Consider the following 13,763-nt stretch of genomic DNA (forward strand, 5'->3'; position numbering starts at 1 on the left):
TAAACATCATATTCAGGAAAGGGGGGGGGGTGTAGGACAAGGCCACAATAAAAGTTCAATCAAATATCCTCTAAGACTTACATGGTGTAATAATAATCCAGCATATAGGGGCTATTTACTGTCAAAATGATCCTGTAGGACTTACATATGATAGTGACAATCAGTATCATATGTTGGAGTTATATATTATACAATTATAGCCGTTTTTAAGGTCAGTAGGATGATTTAGACACCTAAGGAGTACAATATTCACTGAGCCCAAAGGAGTACTACAAAGGTGGCTAAACCATTGTAATGACGGCAAAAAACAGCAATAACCATTTTATTTTATGATCAAATGATAGCAAACTACTACTAGACCATATTTTTGCTATAATTGAAAGTTTTAATGAGAAATTTCCACAAAAACACATTGTACTGTAGCAGGAAAAATGGAACAGGAGTAATTCATGATGTCGACCTGCAGTAATTCCTTACATTGACCTGGAAGGTCACATGATTAATTATACTGACCTGCAATAATTCCTTAAATTGACCTGAAAAGTAACATGCAGGTCAATACAGTGTAGTATTTTTCTAACATTGTTGGATTTCAGCCAATCAGAAAGAGGAAAATTATTCAATCATATAATAATCTGAATTATGATCCTATAGGATTTACATGGTGTAATAATCCAGCGTTATGTTGGAATTTTGTAAGAATGATCCTGTTGGATTTACATGGAGTTATAATAGTCCTGTAGGATGTAGGAACTATTTACTGAATTATGATCCTATAGGATTTACATGATCAGGAGTTATAATAGTCCTGTAGGATGTAGGAACTATTTACTGAATTATGATCCTATAGGACTTACATGGGTAAGGAGATAATAACTATGTAGATGATCCTGAATGAATTAAAGACTGATGCATGGTGATCCTGCAAGGACTGTAATACTGTATGGATGATTTGATGATTTTATAGACTGCAAACTGTTAAACAGGTCGAGACCACCAGATTTTTTGACGTTAGCATAAATTTGCATGTAAATTAGCTATCTGTTTACTTTACCTACTGCTGAATGAGCCGCAGTGCATTGTGGGCTACTACAAGTACCCAGCTGTGTTAAAAATAAAGGGCAACTTGAATTGTCCCTTGGAAACTTATTTTCAATTCTTTTTTGAGATTTGTGAAAGAAATATTTAAAATGAAGTATAATCTTTCATTTCTATGCTCACATTTACAAAATGTGCTTTATGAAGCCTTATATCAACTTATAATACATTGGCCTAAACCATTGCTCAAAGAGACATAGGTGCTATTGTGTCGATAAAACATTGAATATTTTTTCACGTGATATACGTGTACATAGTTTTAGCAGGTAGTGTATAGGTCCTTGGTTTTAGACAGCAGGAGAAGGTGTGCAATTATTATTTAACCCCTCAATATTATCAGAAAGTGTTTTATGTACATGCAAACGTCAAAGCGTTTGTACGGTATTGGAAGCAACTATTACTCATCTAAAACAACTCCAATATTAAATGTGAGCATGGAGCAATGTCTTTAGAATATAATCTTTCAATTTCTGTCTTAAAAAGTGAAAAAGAAGCTCTACATTTTTTCCTGTGACGAGTTAAATATTGTGCAGTAAATCGACGAAAACCACTTGTCGCCATTGAATCGTTAACATGTAGTAGACTCTCATGCTTTGGGACTCATTCACTTGATTGGAGAACAGGTGTGACGAAGACATTGTCACGTGTTGAAAATTGCCTTCCATATAAGGTAGTGGTCTCGACCTGTTAAAGGGAATATATGTATTGGACTGGTCAGATTATATCCTGTGGGAGTCACATCATATCCAGCATTGATATTCCTAAAGAGTTACATTTGAGAAATTATCCAATAAGAGTTGCAAGTCATGAAAAGAAGACAGTACGGTTTAAGCTTTATTATGCCCTAAAAATTTAATGCTCTTAAAAAGTTATGAAATTGGCTTTAACAATAGTTGAGTAGTTGAATATAATAGATCACTAAAGAATATGGCATGAAGAAGAGCCTTTCTTGAAAATATGATGTCATTAATTTGGTACATTTTTAAGTTTAATGCAGAAAAGCTTCAAAATGACTCGTTTTTCTGCTAATTTTCCTTTAGAAAATAGTGTCTGCCACCGTCGCCCGCTTTAATTTTTGGATATATTAAGCAAACAGCTATGAAAAATCACATATCTCCAAATCTTCCCAGGCGACGGAGGTAGAGTATGTTTTCTGAAAGAAAATTCCACTGAAAATTGAGGTCTTCTGCAACTTTTTAAGAAAATACGGGAAAATGCACAAGTTAATGACGTCACAATTGGCATTTAGAAGGTCATATGAGAAAAACCATTTATGTATTCTTACTGTAGAGAATTCCTATAATTCAGAAAGAATTAATTTCAATTTCTTATTTCACTTTCATATTTTCGAAAAATATAGGGCTTTATTTGTATTGAAACTGTACCTTCTTCTTTAAACAAGTTGGCTGTTACAAGTATTCCTGTGCAAGATACAAAAATCATAAACATTACACATGCATCTTTAATAATTTGGAGTACAAGTCTTTTTCACCTTTTAAAATCCAAGAATTAAAATACGTTAAAGTTCATAATATTTCTTTTTATTATTTCTGTATGCTACAATGAATTCTGTTTCTTTTGTTAACAGAGGAGGAGACGAGAGACGGTGAACATGGTAAATACATGAACGATAAACAGATCATCAAACTGATCAACGAGGACAGTACAAACCAGGAGTTCTTCTACAGACCCCCCATTCACGCCCTGACCCTGGCCTTCACCACAGCGGAGATGGAGACGGACTACCGGGACCACTATCTGGAGGACACCCAGAACCAGAACACCGTCTCCTCACCCCGATACCAGGCCCTCCTGGAAATCATCGTCGCCTTCATGGTCTTCGGGATCACCTCCGTCTGCTGCTTCCTGATCTTTGAGAGGCAGATTCCCTGGATCCTTGTCTTCATTATCTTCCTGATTCTGGAGATTCTCTGCCTGATCCAGGCATTTACTGATGTCAGATATAAAGAGAGGAAGGTGGAGACTTGTCCTAGCTGCACACATCTGATGTCGGGGTGGTACTTCAGGAACCTGATAGGAGCAGTGGTCACCAGTATCCCTGTGTTAGCCGTCTACTCCAACCTCTCCTGTGAGATTGCCATCAGCACATTCTCACAGGACCATTTCTTCTGCTACTGCATTGTGATGGCTCTTCTGCACTACTGTAACTACAACATGATCAGTTCCTGGGTCAAGTCCATTGTGGCATCACTTGCAGGAATTGTTATTCTTGTCTTGTTGTATGTTCAGCTCTGTGTGTTTAAAAACAACCCTGGAACAAAGTCCATGGTCAATGGAACTTTTGGTTACTCCAATACAACAGATATAAGCATCAGTACCTTGGTTACAACCATTGCGCCAGATGCCACAGTAGTTCCACCACTGTTTTCAGGAGAGCACCCTCTGCAGTTTGAGATCATATTGGACATTATTCTGTTACTCATTCTGGTTTTCTTTTTGAACAGAGAATTTGAAATCAGCTACAGGTTGTCCTACCATGGAGACAAACAAGCCTCAGCCAATAAGCAGCAAATGCAACTGAACAAGGAGCAAGCTGATTGGCTGCTTCACAACATTATCCCTAAGCATGTCTCAGAGCAGTTGAAAGGAGAGAATTGCCAGTACTCCAAGAACCACAAAGATGTTGGAGTCATTTTTGCTGCCATTGTGAATTTTAATGAGTTCTATGATGAATCTTATGAAGGGGGAAGAGAATATTTGAGAGTGTTAAATGAACTAGTGAGTGACTATGAAGACTTGCTCAATCAACATAGATTCAAGGATGTAGAGAAGATAAAGACTATCACCAGTACCTTTATGGCTGCCTCAGGCCTCAACACACAGTCCAGAATGGAGAACAAGCATCCCCACGCCCATCTCTTTGCTCTAATGGAGTTTTCCATGGAAATGCAAGAGGTGGTGAAAAGATTCAATGAGAGTTTGTTTAACTTTGACTTTATACTCAACATAGGGTACAATCATGGAGAGGTCACAGCGGGTGTGATAGGGACAACTAAACTGTTGTATGACATCTGGGGGGACACGGTCAACATCTCCAGCCGTATGTATTCTACAGGGGTCAAGGACAGAATCCAGGTCCCAGAGGCATGTCTCAAGCTTCTGGAAGAGGTGTTTGAATTTGAATATAGAGGAACCATTCAAGTTAAAGGAAAGGGAGATATGAAGACATACCTTCTGAAAGGCAAGAGAGATGGCGTCCACTGGGAGTAGGGATCTATGATGGCATTTTAATTATTCTTTTTAATTAAGATTCAGTTAAATCTGTTGGATGATATATTTTTCTTATTAAATGAATTTTCACAGGTTTTTCTAAATCTGTAGATACCAGTTTCATTGAACTCGCTTTCAATGTTATTATGTTGAAATATTTATTAATGTTTATAATTATAGCTTTGATATTGAAAGAATTTCCAGGATCTGTCATGAAAAAATTTGGCAGATTTTTTCTACGGGTAGATGGTTGGTTGATCTCCATGAACAAATTTGTCATAAAGATGTAGCAACCCTTACTTTAACATGCTTAAACTGTGAAATCTTCCCCAGCAAAAGTGAAAATTTGTTGAACTAGACCAATATGAATATCTTAAAAAATAGAAAATATTTCTGTATGTTGTTTTTTACCTCTTTTAAAAAAGATTCTTCCTAAGGTATTTTAAAAAATACTTTTTTAAAGATAGAGATTTTTCATTTATATTTAACAAATCTTTTTAATATTAGTAAACATGTAGAAATTGATAGAATTCCTTCATACTGCTTAAATATCTGAATATATGACAATTTATTACTGACATTTTTTTTTATTATTCTCTGTTGTAAATTACGAAATTTGCTGGTCATTGTGATACCATGTGAGCTATTTAACTGCTTCTCTACTCTACAAAATGATGCTTTACTGAAATTTTTAGTGATATTTAATTATTGTGTGTCATGTGTTAAATACATAGGATTTTTTTAAACAGTCATAAACCAATCTAAGAAAAATGTTTGAATGTATTACAAAATAGTACTAGTAGTTCAAACTTCAGAAATAATTATGTACATGTAGTACTGTTGTTTTGTTCAGGAGATACATGTTTATATACTTTTTACCACTTGTGTAACCAATTTGTTTGTATTGTACATGTATCACTTTGATGCTGCTTATATGATACAAAACCTTAGAGCTCTACGTAACTTGTCAACCAAATCAATTAGTTTACAACTTTATTTGAAGTCAGATAAATACTTGTAGATATATGGACATATTCTACTCTTAGCAGTGTAATTTTATAGTATATACAGTAGAATCTCATAAATGTTGCAAAGAATACTGTAGATCACTAAATTTTCGCGACACCTTATTTTCGCGAGATAGTCATTGACTCTTGATTAGCAAGACAAAATTTTCGCGAATTGTGGTTATTGTTCTATATATTCTTAAGGAATACTATTATATGCGAGAATTAAATTTTCGCGAGCACACTGCCTCGCGTAATTACGCGAAAATAAAGTTCTCGCGAATAAAAAGTGATTTACAGTAGTCAGAAGTTAATTTTAAAACACACTGAATTTTAACTGACATATTGAGCTGCTTGGACTAAAAAAAATCATGTAACTGGATTTTTTTTAAATGAATGAATCCAGAAGTTATATTTAAAAAAATTAGAGCATCATTTGTACTACCTTGCATCTTTAACCCTAATATTGTGTTGTGTTGCTGTGAACATTAACTTATCCAGAATCCTTGTGTGAAAACAAAACCTATGTATATTTATTTATTCTGTACAGGTTACATGGGGCCACTGTTTTGAGTTACGGTTCTTGCTAATGATGTGTCAATCGTATAGGTGTCTTAATATAAATATTTATGTTTTTAGAAGTCACTCAAACTTTTGAAGTTTTATTTATAAGTTTATGAACTGTTGCTGTCATACAGTGAAATGTATGAAGGAGATTCATGAAAAGCTGTTCTATTTGTAGCCCCGTCACCAAACATTATAACATTACTTTTAACATTAAATGATTAATGTGATATTTTTTCCTTCAAAAGATGTATAGATCTTTTTATCCTATAGTAAGATTTTGTTGCATGAAATGAAGACCTACTTTATTCTGAACTTGAAAAACAAACATTACATGTAGTTTTGTAATGTATATATATAACACTGAGATAGTGCTAACAGTGCATTTTTAGAAAATGATATTTATGATATTTATGAGCTCTGTACTTTTTATGTAAATGCCAAAGAATCTAAGGGTTTCATGTGTGTTTTAAGCAATTCTTTCCAAGCCATTGAACCAAATATAGAAAAATTATAAGAAATTTGTATTTTATACAAATTGATATATATTTAACACATTTAAAAACTTTTTTTCCCCAAACAAAACCTTAAATGAAGACAAAAGATAGGATACACTATTTTTAGCAAGTCTTTGTAATATTATTGGAATGTATTTTTAGCTCACCTCAACGAAGTTGGGGGGAGCTTATGTGATACCCTCGGCGTCGGCGTCGGTGTCGGCGTCGGCGTCGGTGTCGGTGTCGGCGTCGGCTTCGGCGTCCCGGGTTAAGGTTAAGTTTTTTGGAGCAGTTTTCTTTTTAAGTACTTCTATGTCCTATATTGATTAGACATGCATGGAAGATGTTGCTAGTGTGTTTCATTGTACCAGTCAAAGTTTCAGATGCTGCAATTTCAGCAAAAGAATGACCAGGTTAATGTTTTTGGTGCAGGTTAACATTTTTGGTGCAGTTTTTGGTGTAGGTCTCATTTCCGAGTAACTATAAGCCCTATGTTGACCAAACTTACATGGATGATACATCTTAGGATGCATACTACCAGCCTTGCTTCGGATGCTGAATCTGACCTACATTTTCCGGTTGAGTGAACAGGTTAAAGTTTTTGGTGATGGTTTCATTTTGAAGATACTTTGAGCCCTATAATGACCAAACTTGCATGGATGGTACATCTTAGGATGTATTCTACTAAACTTGCTTCGGATGCTGAATCTGACCTACATTTTCCGGTTGAGTGAACAGGTTAAAGTTTTTGGTGCAGGTTTCATTTCCAAGTTACTATGAGACATATAATGACCAAACTTACATGGATGATACATCTTAGGATGCATACTACCAGCCTTGCTTCGGATGCTGAATCTGACCTACATTTTCCGGTTGAGTGAACAGGTTAAAGTTTTTGGTGAAGGTTTCATTTCGAAGATACGTTGAGCCCTATAATGACCAAACTTGCATGGATGGTACATCTTATGATGTAATCTACTAGACTTGCTTCGGATGCTGAATCTGACCTACATTTTCCGGTTGAGTGAACAGGTTAAAGTTTTTGGTGCAGGTTTCATTTCCAAGTTACTATGAGACATATAATGACCAAACTTGCATGGATGGTACATCTTAGGATGCATATTACAAGACCTGCTTCGGATATATCTGACCTACATTTTCCGGTTGAGTGAACAGGTTAAAATTTTGGGTGCAGGTTTCATTTCCAAGGTACAGTACTATGAACCCTATAACGACTAAATTGCATGGATGGTACATCTTAGGATGCATACTACCAGACTTGCTTCGGATGCTGAATCTGACCTACATTTTCTGGATTAGTGGAAAGGTTAATTTTTTTATACAGGTTTCATTTGCAAGTAACTTTAAGCCCTATGTTGACCAAACTTGCATGTGATACATCTTAGGATGCACACTAATGGACTTGCTTCAGATGCTGAATTCGACATACATTTTCCAGATAATAGACCTCGTAAAAGTTATGGGTGCAAGTCTATCACCAAGAAACTATAAGGCTTATATAAACCAGTTGCACAAATGATGCATCAAGGGATGAAAACTCTCAATCTTGCTTCAGATGCTGGATTTTAATTACATTTTTATGATGAAGAACTAGTTTTTAGTTTTTATATAGGTCTATTCCAAAGTATCAAATTTGCATAAATTTTGCATTTTTGGATGTACACTTTTTGTTGGTTAATTGTGTGACTTAATTTGCCTTACTTAAAGACAACACACGTTGAGGTGAGCTCTGTAATCTCTGATTACCTATGTTTTTATTTAAAATTAATTAGTGTTGTTCTTTTTTGTTGTCTACATGTTCATGGCGACTTGGCCAATTGGAACCAAACTATAGATATCAAGTTTGTATTCTATAATATATTGCATGAAGAATTTTTCTAGTCACACTGTGTAGATATTATGGAAAGCCATGTGGTCTATACAGCCAAATTATTTGATTAAAGTAGAAAGGATGAATTTTGATGGAGGGGTTGTTTGCATTATAATATTACAGGTATTTATTGTATAAAACGGAATTCATATGTTCATAGAATTCAAATGTTGAAAAAACTTTTCTTTGATTTTAATTTTTCTTTGTGTTTTGTTTTTTGGATAGAAGAATGTCCTTGAAGAAAATATTTTGATTATCATAATAGGAATTCTGTAACAACTTTAGCTGATAAATACAATATATTTGTAAGCTGATATAAATTTATGTGAAAACCAATAGAATAGATATTTGGAGCAACTGCTGTTTTTTTTTTTCTGAAAAGAATGAATAAGATTAAAAAACAAACATACCTGTGAATTATTTTTTTTACAATACAGCATTACTTTCTACAAACAAGAAATGCATTTCATGAATGGTTTTTATTTTTACAGTATGATACACATGTTTGAAGTGACATAACACTCTGTAGTTTTTATATTGTTATGCTTCTGATAGGCTTTAGAATAAATTGGAAAATTTACAAGTTTTTTTTCTTGTTAAAACAGAAAAAAAAAAACTTGAGAAGACTAACTTAAATTGCCTTATTGCTAGAATTGAGGTCAAAGTCTTAAAGCTTTTATGATTAACTACTACAAAATCATGTTTAGGAAAAAAAAAACGTGAAAATCTGTGGACAAATCAGTGAGTAAATAATGTCCTAACAATTAGTATGAAAAAAGTCAATCAGCATTTAACTTAATGATAAATTGTCTTTGATGACAATGTCATTGTATTGACCATGAAACTCACAAAATGATGACTTTAAAAATGAGACAACTGATATTCAACTTGTTTGTCAATAACTTACCTCATTTTAGAAATTGTTCATAGGTAGAGCATGTTCTTTCCTATCGAATCAACTGAGAGATATAGACTGTATGCAGGTGACAAGGGTATAAGTAAGGGAAGCTGACGATAGAAAAGGTAAAGTCATCACATTTATCATAAGGTTTTGTTGTTAGATAACCATGTGCGTCTTTTTCTACTAAAATATGAAACAGATGTGCCTCAGATGAAAGCTTGAGCTTTCTGATCACCAAGTGTCTGGCACTTGTCTGTCTGTCTGTTTGTAAACTTTTCGCGTTTTCTCAAGAACCACTTGGCCAATTCTAATAAAAGCTAGTTGGTACAAAGCAGCTGATTCTGAATTTTTGAAATGAAAGAAAAAGTCTTACTCAAAACCCACTAGGCCCGAAAAACTGAAACTTGCATGGAAGCTTTCTAAGGTAGTGTAGATTCTACATTGTTCAAATCATTGCCCTCAGGGATAGGGTGGGATGGATCACAATAGGAATCAGTTTTAGGCCACAACAAATTAATTTCTTGTTTGTCGGACATCTGATGAAAAATGTATGAGTAGGCAAGCAATTTGATAATGATTTTACTTTTTTGAAGCAAAACTTTCAGGCAAGACATAAAAAAAAGTTTGAGTGGACATTTATATTTTTTCTACTTTAATTCTGATTTGTAAAGTAAACATATTTAAAATGTGAAAAAAAGAGATAATTTACACTTTTAAATTTTTTTTTAGAAATATCATTTCTAAGACTTCAAAGAACCTTGAATCATATTGAGATGTATTAAATGAAAATTGTTGCAAGAAAATATTTCATTTTCAAGCTTTTTTTTGGGGAGACATTAAGAATATTTAATCATAGATGTAAGAGTTACTGTTCCTTAGCTGAGAATCGGATAGCCTTAGTTACCAAGGTTATTTGACTCTTTGAACTTGACCTTGGAGTTTGGCCTATTTTTTGAAAAACTTCAACCTTTGCCATTACTTTTGAATGGTTACTGCTAGGGCTTTCATTTTTAATGTGTATACTTTGTGACAAGACCCTTCCTTGGGCACCATTTACTTTTACTCTTTGACCTTGAAGATTGATCTACTTTTGTTTTTTTTAACCTTTACCATATCTTTAAACAGTTGGTGCAAGTGCTTTCTTATTTTTCTTGAATTTTTCTTGTGCCATTAGACCCCTCTCTCTCTCTCTCTCTCTCTCTCTCTCTCTCTCTCTCTCTCTCTCTCTCTCTCTCTCTCTCTCTCTCTCTCTCTCTCTCTCTCTCTCTCTCTCTCTTTTGGGGGGGGGGGGGTGTTTTACATTTTTTTATCTCCCGACCCTGTAGTTTAACTTGCATTTGAGAAACTTTAACCTTCACTATTAGTGTAAAACAAGGGCATAAGTGTTTCACAAATAATTTTCTGACAAATGCAGGCCATTATTTACCAAATGAATCGTCTACGGATTTCTCCGTTTGCCTGGTCACGACAAGAAGCACACGGTGTGTGGATCTGACTGGTCAACGGGGGATACTGACTTTTCCATTACACTTGACCCCATTTGTGATATTTTTATAGGTCCTTGGCTTTCTGTGTGGCCATAGGAACCGGAAGCGCGGATGGGGGGAGGGACTGTCCCCCCTCCCCATAATTTTGACGATATGTAAAATATAGCTACCATCCACTTGTTCCCCCTTGATAATAACGTCTGATGACCTTTTTTGTTTGTCAAAAAATTTGGGTAGTTGATAGCACCCCAGCGAAAATGTAAAACCCCCCGACCCACCGCCCAACTTAAATTGCACATTACGTTTCTGTTCTGCTCCCGCTTTATATGGTTTTAATGAACTTTTAAGCTTGGTTAGTGTTTGTTATCTCCGTATTTCCTCATTGTTCTTATACTGATTACTCCGTCTACCAGATCAATACACTGGCCTCGTCGCGGACGTGACCGGTAGAGAGGGAACGCTTACTCCTCCTAGGCACCTGATCTCAACTCATATTTTTCCATAACCCCTAGTTTTTGTCCTGTCATTTGTTTTGTAAGCTGAATTTATGATATTTATCTCTATATTGGTTATATTCACCTTTTACAAAAAAAAGTCGTTTCAAAAGGCAAAGGGGTTAATAACGACTTTTGCGTAATATAATCACAATTTGCAATCTTTTTTTGTGTGTGTGTGATAAAACGTCTTTTGATTCACATTATTGCGCCTCTGAATGCATTTTCCGCCTATTTTACTGAGCGTTATCGTACAATTTGAAACAAAAAAAAGCAACACCTTTTTCGCATAACACTGAAGCTTCGTTTCATTTACGTTTTAATCCCCTTCAGTCTTATCATGGCAGGCTTTTATATTGATAAATGTATACTTTTTTAACAAATAAATTTTAAAAGTAAAAATGTCCTTATTTATCACATGGAATTAAATTTATTTGAAAGAAAAAAATATTTTTCGTAACGCGTACTTCTTTCGCAAAATCATGTATCCTGTATATAGGAATTTCTACCAGTTATCTAACGTATCTTGCCTGTAGGTTATATTCTAAATGGTCAACATCACCATAGGGGCGGGGCCCAAACCCCCTCTCCTCTTCGAATTTGCAAAGTTATTTAATATATGCACTTAGCAAATAAAAAATGAACTTGGACCACCTCCATGCCCTCTCTCTCCCGGAAACGTGAAGCGGATCCTTTTCCAAGTAGCTGGATGAACTATACGAAGCTTGACCAAACTTCGGGGAATGTTGCATCTTGTTTCTGTATGAGAGATCAGGTACAGGAGTTTCAGTTAGAGCAGATTCATCCCCATATTGTAAGGTGTTCGTGTTATTGAATGTAACATATACCCTACATTGGCCAACTTTGCATGTACATGTATATAAACACAAAATTTTTGCCTGAGATGCGGCATAATTTCTGAACGAAACAAAAAAAAAAAAATTTCTAAAACAGTCGTATACAGACATTATATATGTGGGTATATATTGGTGATTTTGCTTCGGGTGTTGTTGTGACCAAAGTTTTCCAGATGGAAGCGAGGTTAACGTTTCCGAAAGAGGTCCATCCCATGCAATGACATTTATAATAATGTTCATAAATGTACGTTGCATTATAAGATACGTAAAATTGAATGTGTTTCGGGTTGCTTGTAAACGTATACTTTAAAGCCAAAAATACATATCAAAAAGAAGTTTTGGGGTACCTTTTTTTTTTTATATTTGTCATTTACGTACTGATTTTTATTTGAAAATTAAAATAAATACATGGAATTGTGCATGTATTTTAATTTCCAAATAAACGTATAGTGTTCGAGATGTCCTCTGTCCGTCCGTCCATTACGCTTTTTGATATCCATCTCTTGTCCGCAGCTCCTCTTATTCCACTGAATGAAATTGAATAAGATTTTTATAGAATCTTTGTTACATAGTTCCATTGTGCACCCCCTATTTTACTTTGAAACATAAGGAGAAAACGAACAGTATTCAAGATCAAAAGTCCATAAAACAATACAAAGTAGAAACAGAGTAAACACGGACGTCCAAAACATCAGAGGTGGGATCAGGTGCCATGGAGAAGTGAGCATCCCCTGTCGACAGCTCACACCCGCCGCGTGCTCCTTATCATGATCGGAAAATAACGGGAAAATCTGTCGTCAGTTCACTGTAGAGATAATGGACTAACGATAAGTATGAAAAACGTCAGTCAGCAGTTGACTCAATGATAAATTGTATCGACCATAGAACCTACGAAATGATGACTTTAAAACGAGACTGCTGATATTCTTGTTTCATCAACTTGTTTGTCAATAATTTACCTTGTTTTAGAAACTGTTCATACGAAGAGCATGCTCTTGCAATTGAGATAAATGTATATAAACTTCGTGTGCAGGTGATAAAGGTATATTGCTGCATGAAGGGAAGTTGACGATTGTAAAGTTAAAGTCATCACGTTTATCATAGAGATTGGTTGTTAGATTACCATTAACGTCTTTTTCAAGTAAAATATCGAAATATGAAACGGCTGTGTCAGACTCTGTGGTATCTTTTATTTCGCTCTCACTGGGATATAACGTATCGACATAAGAATGGAAGTGTTAACATTGTTGATTGACAATACGTCGTCGAAATATCTAAATGTCGAGTTGAAGGCCACAGCAAGTGTTTTCTTCTTTTCATGTACATGTATAAGATTTTGGACAAATTCTGCTTCATATGAATACAAAAATAGGTCTGCTTATAACGGGGCGCAATTGTACCCATGGGAATTCTAAAGATTGTTGGAAGACTGGTCTCCAAAAACCACATATATAGATATCGTTAATCAGAAACTCAAGCATCTTTTTGATGTCAACTTCAGAGTAATTGTGTGTACTTAAGGAATCACTGTCATAGGACATATATAGCATCAACAATCGTTAATCAGAAACTCAAGTGTAATTGTGTGTACAATCAGAATGTTTTTTAACAAAATTATTTTGCAAATGACCAATGACAGGTCAGACACAGAGACAGATGTAAGATTTAAACCTGCCTAATTTACATTCCGGCAGAATTATCAAGAATTAAACTCCGACAACTTTCAAAGAGTTATC

General features: G+C 34.9%; 1 protein-coding gene across 1 annotated transcript in view; it reads left to right on the forward strand.

Annotated features, from left to right (window-relative positions):
• Positions 1–6,551, forward strand: part of LOC134234055 (adenylate cyclase type 9-like) — a 29,926-nt gene extending 23,375 nt beyond the window's left edge. Inside the window, exon 6 of the mRNA XM_062716099.1 lies at positions 2,687–6,551. Within this exon, the coding sequence (XP_062572083.1) occupies positions 2,687–4,329 (1,643 nt within the window). The 3' untranslated portion in view covers positions 4,330–6,551. The remainder of the gene's footprint in view (positions 1–2,686) is intronic.
• Positions 6,552–13,763: the final 7,212 nt, after the last annotated feature.

This window comes from Saccostrea cucullata, unplaced genomic scaffold (genome assembly GCF_032062105.1).
Source record: "Saccostrea cucullata isolate Sc308-1 unplaced genomic scaffold, CSIRO_AGI_Scuc_v1 ctg221, whole genome shotgun sequence".
Classification (NCBI taxonomy): Eukaryota; Metazoa; Mollusca; class Bivalvia; order Ostreida; family Ostreidae; genus Saccostrea; species Saccostrea cuccullata.